Below are 21,601 nucleotides of genomic sequence, written 5' to 3'. Positions count from 1 at the left end.
TCAGTGCAGCTTACAGGAGTCAGAAGGAACCACCCAACAACCACAGTTCAAGATGCCCCTCCTCACAGCCCCCCTCCATCCTCCCACCCCTCAACCCCACACCTGGCCTGGACCTATTCTCCACCCTCGCCTGGGCTGACTGCCTTAATTTCGAGAGTAGGCATGGAGCCTGCCATGCGGTACCTACTTGCTGAAGTCAAAGAGGAGCTTCTCGAAGATGAGGATGGGCCCGGTGCTGCTGAGGATGATGAGGGGCTGCCCCGAGAAGAGGCAGAACAAGGCACCAGCCATGGCGGTGCCCAGGAAGCTCTCCATTACTCCCTGTTGCAAGAGAAAGCAAGAGGCTCAGGGAGGCAGAAGGGGCTGTTGGGCCACTTCCTCTGAGATTAAAACCTGCTGTCTTAGAGGGAAGCTCATTAGAATACAGGATTTTTGCAGGGGGCGTAAAACAACCTGTTGTAAAGGGAAAGTGAAACTTTCCTGCAGTGAAGCTCCTGAAGCTCAGGAAAGAAACAACTCACTGGCTTCAGGAAGTCCCTGAATCTGAACAGATACAATAGTCAGTCTCCCCCCACGCATATAAAGTATAAGACCTGCTGAGAGATAATCTCAGACAAACTGAGCTGCCTTTAGGAGGTCAGGCCAACTGAGGCAACTGGAAAGGATGCCCTTCAACCTGGTGAGCTCCTGCAGGCTGTGCAGTGCGCTCCAGGTCTCCAGCTTTTGTGTGCTATCCCCTATGCTGGGCTTGGCTTTGGTGATACAGCTGTGTTTGAGTCATTTCTGTTCCTGTGAGTAATCCCTCATCCAGAAGTAACCACAGAAAAACTCAGGGTTCACCAAATGTAGCTTTGGTGGTATCCGTACATTGGTCTGTCATGGACTCCCTATCTGGGGTGAGTAGATGTTGGTTCTGTCTCCCCAGAAAGAATGTCACACAGCAGGGGCCTCTCTACACAGGCTAAAACTAACTGCCTCTCCAAGGACCTGTCAGTGGACTCTCTCTTCCCAATCCTGCCTCCCATTTCCTGTCTTCCATTTTGACCATGGCCAACCTCACTCTCTAATTCCATTTGGATAAAGGTTCCCTGGGACTTCTGCTGTCAAACCAAGGTCTACAAAACAGTGAATATGCTCATCCCTGTGCCCCTCTGGTTATCATTCAATCATGTAATTATTCATTTATTTTCAAATATCGATGGGTTGCGTTTAGGCTTCAGACCAAATCATTCATTCAAAGGCCACCCAGCAGGTACTGGAGAAATGGCTCAGCAGCTAGGAGCACTTGCTGCTCTTCCAGAGGACCCAGGTTCAGTTCCCAGCATCTACACAATAGCTAACAAATGTAATTTCAGTTCCAGGGGATCCAACGCCCTTTTCTGGCTTCTGCAGGCACCGTATGCATATCCATGCATGCAGGTAAAACAGTCATATTAATAAAATCAGCATAAATAGATCTTTAGCATACTATGTACCAAGCAATATGGTGGTATTTTATTTGTACTGAAATGTGATTTTAATTGTATGTTAATAAATAAAGTTGCCTGGGGGTCAAAGCTATTAGAGCCATAGCAAAAGCATGGCGGTGGTGGCGCACGCCTTTAATCCCAGCACTTGGTAGACAGAGCTAGGTAGATCTCTGTGAGTTCAAGGATACAGCCAGCATTGGAGACACACGCCTTTAATCTCAATCCCAACCATAGAAGACCTGGAAGTCTCTACAGACAGGCAGTGACGAAGCAGTCATGTGTTTGGGTTTACAACCAATGAGAAGGCAGAACAGAAAGACTATATAAAGACAAACACACAGGAAATAGGTCTCTTTCGGAGAGGTCTCTTGGCTTAAGAGGCTAGCTGCAGGGTAAGGCTCTTAGCTCTGATCTCTTGGCTTTCTTCTTTGCATTGGTTCTGTGTTTCCTATTTAATAAGACGGTTGGTTACAGCTACAAAGCAATGTGATAGGCACCAGAAACCAGCCAGTGAACAGCAGAGCACATTTTCAGCTTAGTGGAACATGTAGATACGTAGCTAGTTTTTTAGGCCTTTTAAACCTAGGCATTATTGATGATTTGGTGCATGATTCTCAGGTGTGAGGACTGCCCTGTGCATTGTGGGCTATTTAGTAACATCCCTGACCTGTAGTCACTAGATGTCAATAGTCACGGCCCCTCCCAGTTATAAAAACTAAGCCCAGCTGTGGATATGGCCAAATGTCCCCTGGGATCAAACTGCCCCTGGTTGAGTGCCACTTCCAAGGCGTGGGATGCTGGCATGGGTTCTCAGTGCCAGAGAAGCTCACAGCAGAAGAGAAGGGGCCACCAAGAAGGTCACTCCAGACAGATATGTGGAAGTTGAGATCCCAAACATAAGCAAGTATTGGCTAGGAGAGGCTGGTTAAGTGGAGTGAGGAGCAGCTGGTCCCAAGGAGAGAAACAGAAGGGTGTGTGTCCCGAGGACTTGAGGATGATCAGGATCGACAGGACACACACTGTGTGAAGGGCAGGATGCTGAGGAAGAGAATGCAGAGGCGAGGCTTGACAGACAAGCAGGGCCATGCCCTGAGAGCCTTAGGAGAAGCTGGCATGTAGGAGTTCACGGTGATGCTAGCTTCTGGCAGGGACAGCAGGGTGAGGCATATGTCACATGTTATGCTGGGAAAGAATCATGAGCAGCTGGTGAGAAGACGAAAAGATGACAGATGTCATGTTGTCTGTGCGAGCCAGGGGATTCAGAGAGGCAGCCATGTAGGAATGCCCAGGAGGCAGCTGGGCATGGACCTGAAGCTTGGGAGACAGGTATAGGCAATGACAGACACTCATTTCCACATCTGAAAATGGGTCTTTCCTTGGTGCTCTGAGCTTTTATATTGTTTGATTTGTTTGGCAAGCATTGGGGATTGAATGCAGGGCATTGAGCATGCTAGGAAACCTCTGAGCTAGGTCCTTACCACTTTCTAATTTTTTAATTTAATATTTAAAAAACTTATGTATTACTATTATTACTCTCTGTGTGTGTGCCCACGTGTGCATGCACACACACACACCACAGTACAAATGTAGAAGTCAGAGGACAACTTTTAGGAGTCTGTTCCCTCCTGCACTGTGGGGACCTGGGATCTAACTCAGATCATCAGGTTTGAACAGCAGGGGCTTTCATCCACTGGGTCAGCTCCTGACTTTTTCATTGTTGCTATTTTGAGATAGAGTCTCTCTATGTAGCCCTGGCTGCTCTGTAACTCTCTATGTAGAACAGGCTGGCCTTAACCTCACAGAGATCTACCTCCATTTTCCTCTGAGTACTGGGATTAAAGGCATGCACCACTATACTCAGCCTGCTCCTTATTTTTTAATTTTTATTTTTTGAGACAAGGTCGACTGTATCCCAGGTTAGCCTCCAACCCAATGTGCAGCAGGGGCTTGCCTGAACTCTTGATCCTTCTGCCTATGTATTTTAAGGGCTGGAGTTGCAAGCATGTGCTGTCACACCACACATATTTTTTTGTTTGGAGACAACATCATGCTAAGTTGCCCAGGCAGGCTTTGGACTTCTGATCCCTCAGCCTCCCGAGTAGCTGAGATCATAGGCCAGTACCACCAGGCCTGTCTTTGCTCTGAGCTGCCTAATGGTTCCGCCACTGGGGAAGACCCTTGACAGGAGACTGGCAGGTATCTCTATGAAGCCAACACCATCCCCAGGGAAGCCCCGTGATGTCACCATGGCAACAACTCTCATTCCATAAACATGTTAACACTAAGCTAAGAAATCAAAGTGAGTTTATTTGTTTGTTTGTTTTGTTTTTCGAGACAGGGTTTCTCTGTGTAGTTTTGGTGCCTGTCCTGGATCTCGCTCTGTAGACCAGGCTGGCCTCGAATTTACAGAGTGCTGGGATTAAAGGTGTGTACCAACACCGCCCAGCTAAAATGAGTTTTCTAAATAGAGAAGGCTGGATAGAGAGATAGCTCAGGGGTTAGGAGCACTGATTGCTCTTCTAGAAGACCCAAGTTCCCAGCATCCACAGGGCAGCTCACAACAGCCTATAACTCCAGTTCCAGGGGACCCGATGCCTTTTTTTCTGGCCTCCATGGCATTGAATGCACATGGTACATAGACATACATGCAGGCAAAACACTCATACACATAAAATAAAATATTTTAAAAATAAAATTAAAATGTAAGAAGGCCACAATTAGCCAACTTAATTAACAGTGCTGATTAAGTTCATTAAATATTCAGTGGGGAAAGTAACAAACAGTAATGTAGCTGATTTCCCTAAAAGTTACATTATTCCTAAAATCATTATTTTATTGGAAGGGTAAAGAGTTACATAAAGCGATGTCCAGACTGACGGTGGTACACGCACCCTTGGTGTTGGGATTACACACTGAAACCCCTTACTGCCAGCAGGCGGCAGTAGATTTGGTGTTTGTCCGTCTGTCCCCAGCTCACACTCACCTGATAATTGTCTGTGGCATCCCCCAGAAGCCCACCAAAGGTGATGGCGTTGGTGATACAGCCGAGGTAGATGAACAGAACAGCCGAGATGGACTGGATGTGGAAGCCGTCATAGAAGTCACTTGGGAACCAGGGCAGCTTCCTCTTGACATCCAGGCGAAGGCCCCCAAAGAACCTGTTTGAGACAGGCAGGAGACTGCTTTCCTCTGCAGGCACAGGAGGGGTGGGGATGCCTCCAGGGCCCTACAGAGTCTGGGGTGAGGAGCAGGGGTAGACGGAGTTACAATCTTCCTACCAGAACACTGAGGATCAGACATGACTCACGTAGGCCTGAAAGTTTGCAGTCTGCACCATCCACACTAGGGAGGGTGGACACAGACTGTCTGAGAGGAGGAAGTCCTGATGGGAACTTCCCTGTGGAACATATTCCACTGTGATGGTCTTCCTCGTGTCCCTAACCAACCCAAGCCATACAACACGTGATGGTTAGTGTTAACCGCCAAACTTCACCGAATCTAGAATCACTCAGGAGATGGGTCTCTGGGGATGCCTGCTGGGGCTTATCTGGACTTTGACAACAATTGATGTGGAAGACTCCTCTTGACTGAGGGCGAGGCTGCTCCCTGGGCAGGGGATCTGGGACCGAACAAAATGGAAGAATCGAGATGAGAACGAGCAAGTATTTACTGCTCTGCTGCCTGGCTGTGGCTGCAGTACGACCAGTTCCCTCCTGCGGCTTTGACTCCCCCGACGTGATGGGCTGTAACCTAAACTTCTAGCCAGAATACGCCCTTCTCCCTGAAGTTGCTTTCATCAGAGTGTCTTATCACAGCGAGAAACTGACACAGCACACAGCTGTATCCCCAAGTCATCATTTACACAGAGCCTTGTACTTCTACGGACTTCCCTAAATCTCAGTCAACCTGGGCGACTCCAGGAGCAGCCAGAGAACTCAGGCCAGGACAAGTTCCTCGTGTTCCCCCCAAAGAAGAGAAAAATGACGCTTTTTAATAATACTAAGATTTTAAAATGTACTATTATATATTAGATTGTACTTCTTTTAAAAAGATATATTACATCTCCAACCCCTGGTGCTTGTGGATATGATTTTATTTAGAAAGCCTTTGGGTTTGGGAATGCAGCTCAGTTGGGAGAGTGCTTGCCTACCATGCATACTATGCATGAGGCCCTGGATTATAAGCCAAGCATGGTGGTGGCTGTGAGTTCAGCTCTGGAGTGGGTGGGTTAGGGGCATCATCGGTTCAAGGTCATCCTCTGCTGTAGTAAGCCTGAGGTCAGCTTGGGTTACATGAGACCACAAAAAAAAAAAAAAAAAAAGTTTTTGCTGATGTAATTAAGTTACAATGAAGTCATTAAGAGTGAGCACTGATTCAGCCCTTAGAGAAACAGGGCAATACTACCCAAAGACATCCACACAGGGACAAGCAAGGCCATGTAACAACACAGACAAAAACTGAGGGGATGCAAGTGCCAAGTTCAGGAGTGCCATAGACGCTTGGCTGCCATTAGAACTCCAAGGAGGCTGTACTCAGAGGCTCACAGGCAGTGGTGCTGGCATCTTTATTTAGAGGGTCAGGTTGAGACAGGGTCTCATATTAAAACCTAGACTGGCCTGGAACTTGCAGAAATCCTCCTGCCTCAGTCTTTCAGACCCTGCTCCCTGCTGACATCTCCATTTCAACCTGTGTGAAAATGGATTTCAGTAGTCTTACACTATCTTGTTTGTGGTACATTGTTTCTGACACGGGTACCAAAGGATGTCTAGAGAAAAGTTTGGGTTCCTCCTTATGGTTGGGGTCCTTCTGTTCCTCTTACTCAACACAGCTCAAGAGCCAAGAGGGGCTTCACTGGAGTGCAGAAAGACTGCAGTGGTCACACTCCGTCCCTAGAGGGCGCTGCACACAGCAGCGTGAGGGTTGCTAACAGGACCAGAAGGGAGGGTTCAGGACTGCAGGCTCTCTGCCGGGCATGGAGCGGGCACCTTCCGGTCCAGATCAGCTCCTCTCCGATTTCATGCATAGCTGGCATCTCAGCTTCATCGCCACTGCCCACTCCGCCGGCCCCGCTACCTCCAGCCCCTCCGCCACCGCCGCCTCCTCCAGCCGAGGCACCGCCTCCGCCCGCAGAGCCGTTCATCTGGCCCAGCTCTGCCAAAGAGAACACAGATTTCCTGAAAGAGAAAGTGGGGGGTAGGGGAGATCAGGGCTGGGAAGGGCCCAACCCCGCAGGACTGTCCCTTTCCCGCCTCCAACAAAAAAATTACTAAATATCTTTTGTTTTGTTTTTCAAGACAGGGTTTCTCTGTGTAGCCCTGGCTGCCCTGGAACTCGCTCTGTAGACCAGGCTGGCTTGGAACTCACAGAGATCTGCCTGCCTCTGCCTCCTGAGTGCTGGGATGAAAAGCGTGCTGCACCATCGCCCAGCACTTAAATGTCTTAAATGGCAGGGAAATTAAGATGGAGGTGGGGAGGTGGCTCAGCTTTTAAAGCGTTTGCCACACAAACCAGAGGGCCAGAGTTGGGATTCCCAGAAGTCATGTGAAGGTCGGGTGGGCAAGGCAGCCACTTGTAATTCCAGCACAGGGGAACCCCAGAGCAAGCAAGACTAGCCAAATCTGCCAGCCTGGGCTCATTGAGAGACTCTGCCTCAGTGAATAAGGTGGGGAGAGCAGTGAAGAAAATTCCCAGACATCAACCTCAGGCTTCTACATATGCACACACACACATATTCAAACAAGACTACACACACGCGCACGCGCGCGCGCGCACACACACACACACACACGCACGCACGCACGCACGCACCACATGACAGAAAATGGTTCAGTAATACCCCTCCCCCTACACAGACCCCGATCCCTGACTACAGCTGTTCACAGGAAGCCCTGCTGGCTTCTGATTTCTTACAAAGAGAATAAAATGTGGAGCATTTAATTGGATGTGGAGCGCCCTCTGTTGATCTCATCCTTGACACACACCTCTTGTCAGCCGAGGGCACTTTCTTGGGCGGCTCAATTCTGATGTTTGGATCCCATTCTCCAGGGGGAAGGACAATGACCTCATCTAGAAATTCATCAATTCCTGCAATCAGATCTTCTCGGTTCCGGGCTTTATAAGCCACATCGCTGAAGAGCTGGGGAGGAAGAGGAAGGAGAGAGACAGGAAGGAGAAAGAGGGCTCAGCTCGCCCCTCACATCACAACTGTTTTTACCTTTTTTTTTTTTTTTTTGGTTTTTCGAGACAGGGTTTCTCTGTGTAGCTTTGCGCCTTTCCTGGAACTCGCTTTGGAGACCAGGCTGGCCTCGAACTCACAGAGATCCACCTGGCTCTGCCTCCCGAGTGCTGGGATTAAAGGCGTGCGCCACCACCGCCCGGCCACAACTGTTTTTAAAGGAGCCAATTTTAGTCATTGCTCCGGATGCCAACTTGATTTCAGTGGGTGCATAAGGACAAAGGCAGTAGGGGAAATAGGGGACAATAGGAAAGTGCCAGTTCTTAGAGCAGGTAGTCACCTCAGATCTAAAACCCAGGTCGCTGTCCTTCTTTAGAGACAGGCAAGCATAGAGAATAGCGTATCCACCTGGGACTCTTGATTTGGGCTATCTAGTATATTCACTTCTTTCTCCCCCCTCCCCCACCTCCTCTCTCTTTTTGTTTTTAAAGACAAGGTTTCTCTATGTAGCCCTAGCTGTCCTGGAACTCCCTCTGTAGACCAGGCTGGCCTTGAACTCACAGAGACTCGCCTGACTGCCTCCCGGGTGCTGGGATTAAAGACATGCACCACTACGGCCCGACATACTCACTTCTTCTAATAGTGCATTTGGCAGCCTAGAACCTTTACTTGCACATACTATGCACACATACTCATTTCTGCACGCGCACCTAGCAACTCATTAGCCATATAGGGCCCCTGTGCACTGGTCTGTACACACACTCCACTCTGAACAATGGAATTGTCTCGTCCCCTTAACAACCACCAAACACAGACAGGCTCTATTCAATGGTACTCTCCTTGTGTGGGGGCACGAAAGCAGGGAGGGCCATCGGCCTGAACTAGTTTTGTGTAATAAGTCAAACCGAGTCCTCCAAGTGAACTTTTAGGGAGACTCCTCTACTTACCATCTCATACCTATGAAAAATTGGGTGTGCACACAATCAACATCAGATGTGTCATGGGAAGGGATATTCACAACAGGAAATGATTGTATAATTGAATCTATCACTCAAAATAATCACCCAAATTACACACACTCCTTTTCTCCTGAATCCTGGAGGGTCCTTGAGAACCCTCACGCATGTGGCCCGCTGTCACTCTCAACAGCGTACCCGACCAGTTCTATTGCTTTGCTTTGATTCAAGTCCCCCTGCCGCTTCTGCAAATCTTTGTTCGGCTTCATTTCAAGTCTTTGAGGAAGAGCCAAAGAACCTGGACGCACTCGGCCTAGATGCCGACCACGGTAACAGCTCTGCAGGACTTTGTAGAGTTCCTTGACCTTCCATTTCTGTTTCCCACAGAGCAAGCACATGAGAAAACCTCTACAGAGCCCCGTCTGAGAAGTCCTGATTTTCAAATCCATTCATTACTGCTCAGAGTTTCCCCCTGGAAGGGTCAGGTTGCAAAAAGACTTACAGGCTTGCTGGGGTTATGTCTGTGTTTAAAGACCTCCAGCCTCCCCGTCACTCTGGAGACATAGCAAGACCTGGTCTTCTCCCAGGACATGTATGGTCTCTGGCTCACCTCGCTGGAGTTGCCCTTGGGGAGCTCTCACACTGAGCTTACGTTGCTGCACCTCCATTCAGCTCTCCTGAGCCTTCATCACTTCCTTTGTCCAGAAGGTGAGCATCCCAAGGTCATGCTAGTCTACCTGCTTCCTGCTCACCCTTGGCTTTTTATCTACAGAGCCTGTCTTAGTTCCCCCAGGCAGCAAGCTCATAGTTGATTTTATTTTTTATTACTTATAATAATAGAATATATAATAATATAATAATAATTTCAATATTGCAGATCTGTCCCTCTCACTGGATAGTGCTCCTACATGAGAGGGTCTGGGTCTTTCCCTGAATCTCATAATCCTTAGGTCCCTGGTACACAGCAGGGGCTCAACTATGTCTGTTAGAAAACTGGTAGTGATGGGGCGTGGGGGAGGCTGTGCCAGTACCACGGCTATTAGCACTCAATTCTCACTTACATCGTCCACCATGAGGGTTGCAATGGCCCGGCCAATTTCATTATAGGACTTTGCTCTCCCGGAGGGTCCCAGAAGAATGAACAGAAATCTGCAAAGAAGATGGAGGAGGAAGAAGAAACAAGGAGGGGAAAATAGAAACAGGTGAAGAGAAAAATTCTTTGGCCTTCAATGTATCCATTAACTTTTTAACTTCCCTCCTTTGAATCTTTTAAAACTCATCATCATTATTATGTTCAATGATGTGTATGTCTGTATGGAGGTATGTGCACCTGAGTGCAGTGCCTGTAGAGGCCAGAAGAGGGAACTGGATCCCCAGAACTTGAGTTACAGGTGACTATGAGCCACCCAACATGGGTGCTGGGAACTGAACTCAGGTCCTCTGCAAGAGCAGCAAGTACCATTAATCACTGAGTCATCTCTCTGCCTATTACTGTTTTGTTTTTGTTTGTTTTGTTTTGTCTTTTGAGGCAGGCTCTCACATAACCCAAACTCAAACTCTTCATGTAGTCAAACTCTTATGACTTTGAACTCCTGATCCTCCTGCCTCTACCTCCCAAGTACTGGGATTACAGGCAAGTGTCACAATGCCTGGCTCTTCCTTTTTACATTTATTTAGTTAGCTAGTTATTGTGTGTATGGGTGTGTGCGCACATGCCCTGGCACACACGCCACAGCCAACATGTGGAGTTTTAGAAGACAATTTACAGGACTCAGTTCTCTCCTTTCATCATATGGGTTCCAAGGACTGAACTCAGATTGTCCGGCTTGGTGACAAGCGCCTTTACTCACCGAATCATCTCACTGGCCTCAGAATCTGCCTTTCGTTATTTTACTTGTCGAAGAAACATTTCTGCTTCTGCCCCCCAACTAGGCATCTTCACATTGGCATTGCTGCCCAGACCACTTAACAACTTCCTTCCTGGCTACTGCCTCCCCACAACCCTTCTCTTTTGTGAGGGTCTCACTGTTGACCTGGCTGGCCCCGAACTCTCTATGTAGAGCAGGCTGACCTCAGACGCACAGAGATCTGCCTGCTGAGTGCGGGGAATAAAGGCGTGCACTACTGTACCCGGTTCCGTAATAATTTAAAAGCCATCCCTGCTTGCGGACTGTATGAGGAGTGGCCCCCTGGAGACGGGTGTGGTGGCACTTTTCGGTGACTCACCTGGTGGGGACAGGCACTTCTGTCACCCCTCCCAGCATGGCAGACTGGACAAGGCGAACAAATGCAATGAATGGTTGGTCCAGGAAGTCCACCTCGCCCACAAGCACGTTGGAGGCTTCCGAGTCCTTAGGGATCTTCTTCATGAATTTGTTTTTCCGCTGCTCCGGGAGGAAAAGGACACGTCAAGAAGACCTGGCATGCTCTTACTCTCCCTTCAGAGAACACAGCTTCCACAGCATTATCAAGAGACTGAAGCAAATGACCAACTATTCTCTCAGCTCTGTAGATGACGAGACTCAATGTTTGTTAACCCGAGACCGATTATGCCTTCATAGATGGTAGGATCCGGTCATGAACTAGACCCTAAGACACTCCACTGCTGTGGGAGCCGAGGGGTCAGAGAAGAGCCCTGGGATTGCTGGGCCTAGCTCCCACCTACAACCTCCTTTGCTGGAACTTAGTGGTAAGCTGCCCAGACCTCCCTCCAGGCCTTCACCTTTGGTGGTTGAGAGAAGTCGGTTATGATGGTCTGTTTGCCCTTTGCCCTGCTTCCTTACTCAAAGAAATCTCTGGACCAGTCTCCAAGGGTGCAAGAGGCTTCTCTGCTTCCACGTTCCCCCCAAGAGGACCTCCTGGGAAACTCATAGTTCTTGGGCTTTAAAACTGAGACCGTGAAGGGGATCCCACTCCAGTCCTCTTGGCTACCAGCAGTCCAGGGCAAGGCAAACAGATGGAGTGATCGGGCCTAGTGTCCCCAACAAATCCTCTGCTCAAACTACCCCACCCTCTGTCTTTATGACTTCTCTTCAGAGCCATCTGATGACGGACATGTCCTAGGGAAGGTTACTTCTCAGTCCTGGGGGACTTCTGGTCCCTTGCAGAGAGAGGTTCTCAAGGCTTTCTTCTTCCCTGCCTGCCTCTGAGTCCAGGGCAGCGCTGTCCTACCTGGTCCATGTTTGGGGTATGAGAGATGTCATTCATGCTTCTACTCTGGGCGTGATCTAGGAGAGACAGGAAAGCAAGCCTATCAGGGGAAGCCAGGCTCACCCCAGCCCTTTGCCCTCAGCCCTGAACTATGCTTCTACGTTCATAACTGCAGCAAGGCCCCTTCCCTCAGATCTACAGCCTCTTCAGCTGGTATCCCCACTCTCCTGTCCTTCTAGGGCAGCTTGTGTGAATAAGCAGCCCTGACTCCAGGCTCTCTGGCTACTCACTTCTCAAGCTATGGCATGCTTGCCTCTAGCCTTTGGCCCCACCTTCTCCACCCTCACCGAGATGCCTACCCCAAGTACAGCTCTGTGCCAGGCTCACATGGGAAGAGATATAGAGATGTATTTTCAGATGAGGTGCCAGGCATCACTAGCCTGGAACTTGGTGAACGAGACCAGTTCCATCTCTAGCCTCCTGGAGAGTTTTTAAAAAACAGGCCGGCAGAGTCCATGGGGAAACAGGGACAGTCCAGGAACTGAACTGCCAAGAGTCCCTTCCTTTGGAAGCCATTTCTCATTTCCCATTAGCAGTGTGGTCCAGTGGGCATGCTCAGCCCTATGATTCCTTGGCTTTGGGCCTGTGGCCCTGCCTTGCTTCTACAGCACTGCTCTCCTCCACTCACTTCCCAGGATCCTCTTCTGCTTGACTCTCGTGGGGTTTTGTTTTGGCCACTATTCCCTCAGAAACCTCTCACACTCCATCACTGTCAATCACAGCCACTCCTATGGTTTCTACTGTGTGTGTGTGTGTGTGTGTGTGTGTGTGTGTGTAATGACACACAGAATGCATAGTGCATCTCAAGTTCCGCTCTCTTGAGCTTCATAACCTCGGAGCAGCCCCATCTGGTACCCCAGTTCATTATCTCATTATCTTCCACCAAATCTCCCTGGAGACCTTATTCCACTCAGCACTCCCTCCGTCCCCCCACTGGCCACTCAACATCCTGGGAGGCATTCTTGGCTCCTCCCTCACCCTTCCCTCCCGCTTCTTCCCTCCCACTTCCCACCGGTTGTTAGGGCCTACTTCCATCTCTCCCCTCTACTCCTGAATGCACGCCCTGCCTCTTTATTCTTTCTCAGACGGAAGTCTGACTTTAGCACACACCTGTTTCCAGATCTCCGGGCCCCCCTTACCTTCAGAGTGACGTCTTTGGGGTTGTGACTAAATGTACCAAGCCTTCTTTTGTCCGACCCTTAACCTTATGCTCCGGACAAGCTGAGTGGATGATTTTTCCTCAACAGCAATTTCCATCAACTGCTGTTTGTGCCCTGGGTTAAAAGTTCCCCCTTGCTCTTAGAAGCCTGCTTCCCTGACCCTAGATTTAACCATGGCTTGATTTCACACGGATCTTTGGGCTCACTCCATAACAAGATGTTCTAATGAAAGGGTGGGTTTCTTTTCTGTTCTGTAGGGCTCGGTTGCATGTCTCTTTCTCTCTCAGGCTTCCCCATCATCACCTGCGCACTGGGCCACCTCAGGGAGGCTGATGTACCTGGGTACATACGATCCAGTTCACACAAAGTAATAATCACTTCCTCACGCCTCCTGTCTAGGGGTGCCGCTAACAAGAGGGTCTCTATACACAGGACTAGTTGAACGGAGCTCTGTCCAGAGCAACTTTCTGCCTACTGACCACTGCCCCCTGGCGGCCACATAAGAAATAACAAGGTCAGGAGTAGGTGCTGGGGTGTGTGTGTGGGGGGGGGGTGTGGTACTGACAGGAATCAAACATTAGGACAGAGGGGGAAAGAATGGACCAGGCAAGCACCTGCTGCAAAGAAACAATGGTGGGCTAGCTCTCTCTCTCTCTCTCTCTCTCTCTCTCTCTCACACACACACACACACACACACACACACACACATAGAACTCACTCTCAACCCTCCTGCTTCCAACCCCAGAGCGCTGAGATTATAGGTCTATGCCACTGTGCCCATAGCTCACCTAGTAACCACAAATGAGCTTGACTGTGACCTTTGACCTCACAGTCCCCTGATGGTTGCTACTGACCACGCTCATGTTTCCTCTTTGTGGTGATGAGGGGTGTCTTGGGTGCCCTTCAGCAAAGGACTTAGGTGACTGTTTGTTTGTTTGGAGACAGACTCTCACTATGTAACCCAGGCTGGCCTGGAACTCACTGTGGTGTAACCCAGGCTGGCCTTGAGCTTGTGGCAATCCTTCTGCCTCAGCCACTGCACCCAGCCAGGTTTCTATTTCATTTTGCTTGCGGTTTTGCTGGCTGAGGATCAAACGTGGTGCTTTAAACCTGTTAGTCCAGCTCTCTACCACTGAGCTGCAGCTCCAGCCCCAAGGACCTGCCTGTAACACCATTACTAGGAAGGGTTCTCACCAGAAAACAGGACAAATGATCGAGTTGGTGAGAACAAGAGTTTTGACTGAGATCAACATGCCTAGGACGTGAGGTCAGTGCTGATGATGCCAGGGCGTGGTTGAGCTCCACGTCTAGCAAGGAGTATTATGGTGATAAATCAGGCCTTGGGACAAGCCGAGGTCTAGGGGAAATCTGGTTTCTCCTGGTGATGTCTTGAGAAAGCTAGATCCTGGGTTCTACCTTCTCCATCTACAGACGTGTGGACATTCCACAGCTGTCACGGCCAGCGTGCTGCTGTCCCTGACCAGCAGAGAACACTCACACAGATGTCCATAGCTGGTGCTTTGCCGGATCCTCAGGTCCTCAGTGGAGCGGTGCAGAGTCGGGCCTGCCGAGGGACTCCTGGCAGAGCTGCGATCTGGAAGGGGAAGGAAGGCATGCGGTGCCAGTATGCTTGCGGCTGCAGCCTCTCTGGTTAGCACAGTGGCCATGCAGTCACCGCAGACTAAACAAAGCTACTACAAGACATCTCCCCTTCCGAAAATATTTTTTTTTTAGGATTATTTATTTATTTAGAAGAGGGCATCAGATCTCACTACAGATGGTTGTGAACCACCATGTGGGTGCTGGGAATTGAACTCAGGACCTCTGGAAGAGCAGCCAGTGCTCTTAACCTCTGAGCCATCTCTCCAGCCCCCCCCCCCAAATAATTTTTAAAGAAACAGTGTGAATAAGATTACACAGGAACGGGGCTGGAGAGATGGCTCAGTGATTAAGAGCACTGGCTGCTCTTCCAGAGGACCCAGGTAAATATGTGTACAGTTGAAAGGGAGACAGAATTCACAGTTGGTCAAATCAACACTGGCTGCAGCAGGCACCTTTAGAATCTCCGATCCTGCCACTCACTAGTTTCTATGTTTGTCTTCTGGGATTACCAGGGCTAGGGTCTTCAGACTTCTCAAATACTGAGATCCAATAGCTAGAGTGAACAGCCTTCTCTCCCCAAACGGCCCCAGGCTTTACTAGTCATAATGACACTAGAAGCCAGGTATACAAGCCCTGGCACACTTGAGGTGACCCTAATGCTCCCACCATCTTCATGTGCTCTGTTTTCTGTGGAAGTTTCTGGCTTCTCTTAGGGACAGGGCTTAATGAAAAACCCAGACCCTTTCCTAAGCAAGCCATCCCTACAGGCATTCCCTGGTGCTGTGTGGGTCTCCTGGGCAGTGCTAGCCTGTCTCTCTTTCCCAAGATGCACTGCAGACCAATAGAATCCAGATCTCCCAGGTGGGGTCTAGGCATTAGGACACATTTCAGAGACTCAAGTCATTGCAATGTGCAATACAGGCTGTAAGCCATCTGTTCCTAGGAACTGCTATGCTCTGGTGTCAGGGACAACATGGAGTATGGCTGCCCACCCCAAGGACTTCCAGAGAAGGTGGCTGGAAGAACCTCAGAATGTCTTCAGGATCGTAAAGTCAGATACTTCCAGCCACTGAGATGGGCTCCCCTGGCCACATGCCCTGTGTCCACCTGTAAATAGCCCTACTCACGTGTAGTGGAGACCGACTTCCCAATGTCTGCAAGAGAGAGGTGGATGGGCTTCTTGGTTTGGTGACGATGCTTCCTCAGGAGCACGTAGCTGACCCTTTCCCGGAGCTCTGGTCGCAGAAGCCCATCCTCTATCTGCTTCTCAATGACATCATCTGGATGAGAAACAAACAGGCCAGGCCCATGCGAGACAGAAAGAGCCTAAAGCTTTGGGGGCTTGGTTCTTCCCTGCTATTACTGGGACTGAATATGGGCAAAGGGATGAGGGACTTGAAAGTAGTTCTGCTGCTTTGCCCCTCACTGTTGGGACTGCCACCCCCAATCTCTTCATATATCAAGTTGTGTATGCATCTCCAGGTGTGGGTATATGTGGACAGAAGTCCGTGTTCTTTCTATCCCTGTTGTGAATGAAATAGGACCTTTGAAAGTGCGCCAGGATGCTGTGTTAAATGGCTTTCATCCCCCAAAATGAATTCTTTTTTAGAGAAGAAATAGTTATAGCAAAACTAAGTGCACTCGTTAGAATAGAAATCACAAGATTGTTTAGGGACAAGAGGCAAGCCAGCTCCTCGTTTGGCACTCCATTAAGTGGGAGCTAGTTTGCTAAAGAAGGAAGATTGGAGCCGGACGGTGGTGGCACATGCACGCCTTTAATCCCAGCACTCAGGAGGCAGAGGCAGGCGGATCTCTGTGAGTTTGAGGCCAGCGCGGGCTACAGAGAGTGAGTTCCAGGAAAGGTGCAAAGCTACATAGAGAAACTCTCTCTCCAAAAAACCAAACCAAACCAAACAAAACAAAAACAAAAACAGAAAAAAAAAAAAAGAAAGGAAAGAAAAGAAGAATGATGGTCCATTTTCCTCTGAAAAGAAACAAGTTGCCACGGCAACAGTAGTCTCTGCCCATTCAAGGAGCCCCCGCCCTGTCTGCTGCCTCACTGAACCACATTCCAGGGATGCTCTTCTCCTAGCAGTTGGAGATCTGCGTAGTGTAGAAACTAGGGCATCTAGGCCACTGCCTAGACAGCTTCAGAGTCAAAATTCATCTCTGCAGAATCACGCCAGAGTTGAATTGGCCAGTCACATGGACTTGCAGGTAGACATGAGGCTGGGGGATTTGCCCTAGTTTGTGGGGACCACAGCAGAGATGCCTTGGCCTCACCTATGATCTGAGGTAGGGAGCTGCTGTCCAGATCCAGCAGCACCGTCCCTGTCTGCAGGCAGGTGCGGAGCTCAAACAGGCTGTGCAAGGACAGTGTGGACACATGGGGCTTGCTCCAGCGTTCTCCTCCTTCCTCTACCTTTTCTTCAAATTTTATCCACCTGGAAGAGATAGGAACAGGGCTAGAGCATGGCCAGAGTCCGCAGGAGGAGGTCTATCCCAGGTCTCCCCAATAGTGCTGTGCAAAACTTTCCTCTGAGATGGAAACATTCCATCTGCAGGAAGCTCCTTAAACAGGAAGTAAACAACTCAAAATAGCTTCAGGAAGTCCCTGAAACCGACCAGATTCCCTAGGCCCCTCCCTGCTAGAGTAAACAATAAAAGCTGAGAGTCCCTCTCAGATGAGCAAAGTTGAGCTGCAAAGAAGACTCTCAGACAAGCCAAGCTACCTGAAAGAGAAAGAAACCAGCTGAGTGCCTGGAAGAGGTTTAGACCAGTTGAGCTACTTGTGTGCACGTTTGCCTGTAGGTAAGTGCACTGTGTGCATGAAGTGCCTGCAAAGACCAGAGGAGGGCCTCAGATCCCCTGGAACTGGTTAAGGATGATTGTAAGCCATCATGTAAGTTCTGGAAACGAAACTCAAATCCTCTGTAAGAGCAGCCCATGCTTTTAGTATTTCTCCAGCCTCTCATCTTGTGGTTTGTTTGTTTGAGATAGATATTGACCAAATTCAAAGAACAGTAATGTACCAGGAGATATATTTGTCATAGAGCACCAAAGGACTACCATTTATAACAAAACTCCCTCCATTTAATAAGAAAAACTCCTGAAATGAGCCATTCCTGGGAGAAATGATGAGGAATGAAAATATGGCCGTTTACTAGTGACCTGGGCTTTTTAGTTACTACAAATGCAGTAACACCTTCATTTCTCAGACTGCCAAAACTAAAGACTGGGGTTGGAGAGATGGCTCAGATGAAAGGCTCTCACTGCTCTTGCAGAGGACCTAGACTCAGTTCCCAGCACCCATGTCATAGGAACGACTGTCTTTAACTCACTCTGGTTCCAGGGGATCTGGCGCCCTCTTCTGGCCTCCACAGGCATACACATGGTGCACATACACACATGCAGGCAAACACTCATACACATAAAATAAAATAAATAAATCTTTTTTTTTTTTTTTTTTTTTTTTTGGTTTTTTGAGACAGGGTTTCTCTGCCTCCCAAATGCTGGGATTAAAGGCGTGCGCCACCACTGCCCGGCAAATAAATAAATCTTAAGAACAAACTATAAAACCACCACTAACAACAACAAACCTAAAAAGACTGTCAATGTGCTGTGCTGGTAAACAGCACATGTCACGGTGTGCCACAGGTGTAGCATTACCACTTTCTTTCCATAGTTAGTGTGTGCATCTTTTGACCCAGTGGCTGTTTCTAGGGGTATGACAGGCATGCAATCCCAGGCCTACTCCTGTAAAATTAGTACAGAGGTGCTTCCTACAGCTTTGTATGCTAGGTGAAGAATTGGTTTTCAGTTGAAGCATGATGAAGACGCACAGAGGTAAATAAAAAGTATAAGTGGAGGACTAAAGAGGTGGCTCAGTGGTTAAGAGCATTTGTAGATATTCCCAGAACCCATGTCAGACAGTTCATAACTTCCTGTATGCAGCTCCAGGGAAATCTGACTCCTCTGATCTCAGCCAGCAATGACACATATTCCCTGGCTACCCACCCCCACAAATACATAATTAAAAATGATAAAAATTTGAATTTAAAATACTCAGAATGGTCTAAGAAAGATCACCATAGACCAGCAACATTGACCTCAGAGGTACAAGATGGAGATGCATGCTGGTCAGAGGTAAAAGCACTTGTCCTAAAAGCCCATGTAAAAGCTCGGTATAATAAGCACTGTAATCCGCGTGCTCCCAAGGGAAGATGGGGGTGACAATGGGAAGCCACACCCTGCTCTGAGCTTAGCGGAAGATCCAGGAGGGCAGAGAGACATGTTAAACACCAGCACAGGGATGAGATCCACAGCAAGAGAACGTGGAAAGCCAGTCGGGACAATCAACGCAGCCTCTCCAATTACAACTGCCAAGGATAAACGCGGAGGAGGAAGGTTGACTAAACATGATTTCAGATGTGTATCTTTCAACGCAGAAAGTCTCTCTGTGTTGCCCTGGCTGGCCTGAACTCACTGTGTGGGCCAGACTGACTTTGAACTCACAGAGATTCACCTGCCTTTGCCTCCCAAGTGCTGGGATTAAAAGCATGTGCTACTACACCAATCCAACCAGTTGTGTTTTTAAACAATAGGTGAGCTGATCTAAGAAATGTGGGCACTGCTGCACAATCTGATGAAATGAATGGATTCTTGTCATTTCTTTTTAGATACTGCAGTGATTTCATTGTAATTACCTTTATTTTATTTTAGAGACTGGATCTTGCTCTGTATGTAGCCCAGGCTGGTCTAGAACTCAAGAACTTCCTACCTCAGCTCCCCAGTGCTGAGATTTCAGACTTTCCTTACCAGGCCAGCCAGGTGACAGTGTTATTGCAGTTATGCTAAAAAGGTGACCTCGTATGAAGAGTAGAAGAGTTAGAGACAGCCCCTGTGTTCCTGCTGTTAGGAGTCTCACAAGAGGACCAAGCTACACAACTGTACATATGTGCAGAGTGCCTAGGTCAGTCCTATGCAGGCTCCCTGGTTGTCGGTTGTCTCTGTGAACCCCTGTGAGCCCAGGTTAGTTGATTCAGTGAGTTTTCTTGTGTCTTTGACTCCTCTGGCTCCTATAATCCTTTCTCCCCATACTGGGTCTCCTTGCCCAGCCCTAATACATGGGGAGGTGCTTAGTCTTACTGCAACTGCATATAAATGTTTTTTTTTTAAATTGTTGTTGTTGTTTTGATACTCATGGGAGACCTGCCCTTTCCTAAACAGAAACAGAGGAGGAGTGGATTGGGGAGTGGGAACAGAGGGGGTTGGGGGAGAGGAGGGAGGAGAAACCGCAGCTGGGATGTAAGTAAGTAAGTAAGTAAATAAATAAATAAATACATTAATTTATTTAAAAAAAGAAGAAGAAGGTGCCCTCAGGCTGGAGAGATGGCTCAACAGCTAAGAGCATCTGTTGCTCTTGCACAGGACCTGGTTTTGATTCCCGGCACCCACATGATGGCTCACAACTGTCCATAACTCCAGTTCCAGGGGATCTGACGCCCTCAACTCAACAGGCATCAAGTATACATGTGGCATACAATACACACACAATAATAACATAAATAAATCTAAAAAAAATTTTAAAGAAGGTGACCTCATTTTTTAGAGACAAAAACTCAAGCATTTGCAGGTGGAATGATATGGTAGTTGGGACTTAGGTTAATATGACCGAGTATATGTCTGGGGGACCTTGAGATTGGCCACAAGTTAATTGGTAACAGTTGAAAAGTAGGTGATGGGTACATGGAGGTGCATTCTAATACACACTACTTTCGTGTAAATTTGAACTTTCTATAACCCAAATGCTTAAATAGTTTCTAAATTGAATAAAGGCACAGGCTGTTTCTAAAGTCTCTGGTCAAAGCCAGGCTTACAAGCTTGCGGGTACCCTGATGGAACGGTTCATGTAATCCCAAACAATTCACTGCAAAGCAACCTTTATACCACAGTTGGCTTCAAAAAGCACGAATTAGATTTGGAGAAGCAGGTCAAGTGGAAAGAAAATCTCTGAGTTGGAAAAAAGACTTTTAGGTATTTCATCCAGCCCCGGTCAGTGCCCTGGCCTCTACTTCCGTGCATGCCAGAGGCAGGAGCCAGGTGCCCCCTTCTCTGAACAGAACCTTCAAGAGTCACATGTTCCAGAAAGCAGCTCTCTGTCACAAAGAGGGAGGTCCAGACCTGAGGCCTTTTCTGCAACTGGTTAACTGGACAGGTTGCTGCCGATCCAGACATAACAAGAGCACGAGAGAGAAAGTGTCCAGGAGCAAGGCACCAGGTACCATCCAGGCTTCCAACACAAACCCCAGGCCTGGGAAGGAGCTAGCCCTCCAGGAAGGTCTAGAAATGGCTGAAAGCCAAGACAGAGCTGGGGCTATAGCTCAGTCAGTAGAGTGCCTGCCCACAATACAGGGAGCCTGTTTGATCCCCATGCACCACTTGAAAAAACAACCTGGCATGGCCAGGTGCAGTGGTGCACACCTTTAATCCCAGCACTCAGGAGGCAGAGGCAGAGGCAGGTGGATCTCTGTGAGTTGGAGGCCAGCCTGGTCTGCATAGTGAGATCCAGGCCAGCCAGGGCTGCATAGGGAGACCCTGTATCAAACAAAAACAAAACAATGATGAAACAGCAAAACCCAACGTGATGGTGCAGGCACTCGGGAAGTAGAAGCAGGAAGATCAGAAATTCAAGGTTGGCTGACCCGATGGCTCAGTGGGTAGGGTGCTTGCCAGGAGTCTAGTGATCCAGTTGATGATGCCAGGAAACTCACATAAAGGTGGAATGAGAAAACCAACTCTGCAAAGTCACCTCTGCCCCACGTCATGCGACTGTGCAGGCACACGCATGCATAATAAATTTTAGATAATTTAAACAAAGAAGTTCAAAATCATTCCCAGCTATATGGCTGAGTTTGAGGCCAAGTCCAGAGCACTGGGAATCAGATGTCAGTGTTATTTAAAGAAGATGTGGAAGGGCTGCTGGGACAGCTGGGCTGTTAAGAGCACTGGCTGCTCTTGCAGAAGACT

General features: G+C 48.6%; 1 protein-coding gene across 1 annotated transcript in view; it reads right to left on the bottom strand.

Moving 5' to 3' along the window:
* Slc4a5 (solute carrier family 4 member 5) overlaps positions 1–21,601 on the bottom strand; it is a 68,607-nt gene that overhangs the window by 30,701 nt on the left and 16,305 nt on the right. The window contains exons 3-12 of the mRNA XM_059256749.1: positions 16,856–17,016; positions 15,700–15,852; positions 14,469–14,564; positions 11,772–11,827; positions 10,827–10,984; positions 9,662–9,749; positions 7,451–7,605; positions 6,455–6,643; positions 4,453–4,627; positions 188–321 (exon numbers count right to left, since the gene is read on the bottom strand). Of these exons, the coding sequence (XP_059112732.1) occupies positions 188–321; positions 4,453–4,627; positions 6,455–6,643; positions 7,451–7,605; positions 9,662–9,749; positions 10,827–10,984; positions 11,772–11,827; positions 14,469–14,564; positions 15,700–15,852; positions 16,856–17,016 (1,365 nt within the window). The remainder of the gene's footprint in view (positions 1–187; positions 322–4,452; positions 4,628–6,454; positions 6,644–7,450; positions 7,606–9,661; positions 9,750–10,826; positions 10,985–11,771; positions 11,828–14,468; positions 14,565–15,699; positions 15,853–16,855; positions 17,017–21,601) is intronic.

This window comes from Peromyscus eremicus, chromosome 3 (assembly GCF_949786415.1).
Source record: "Peromyscus eremicus chromosome 3, PerEre_H2_v1, whole genome shotgun sequence".
NCBI classification, from domain to species: Eukaryota; Metazoa; Chordata; class Mammalia; order Rodentia; family Cricetidae; genus Peromyscus; species Peromyscus eremicus.
Note: the sequence above shows the minus strand (reverse complement) of the source record. Positions and strands in the feature narration are given on the sequence as shown.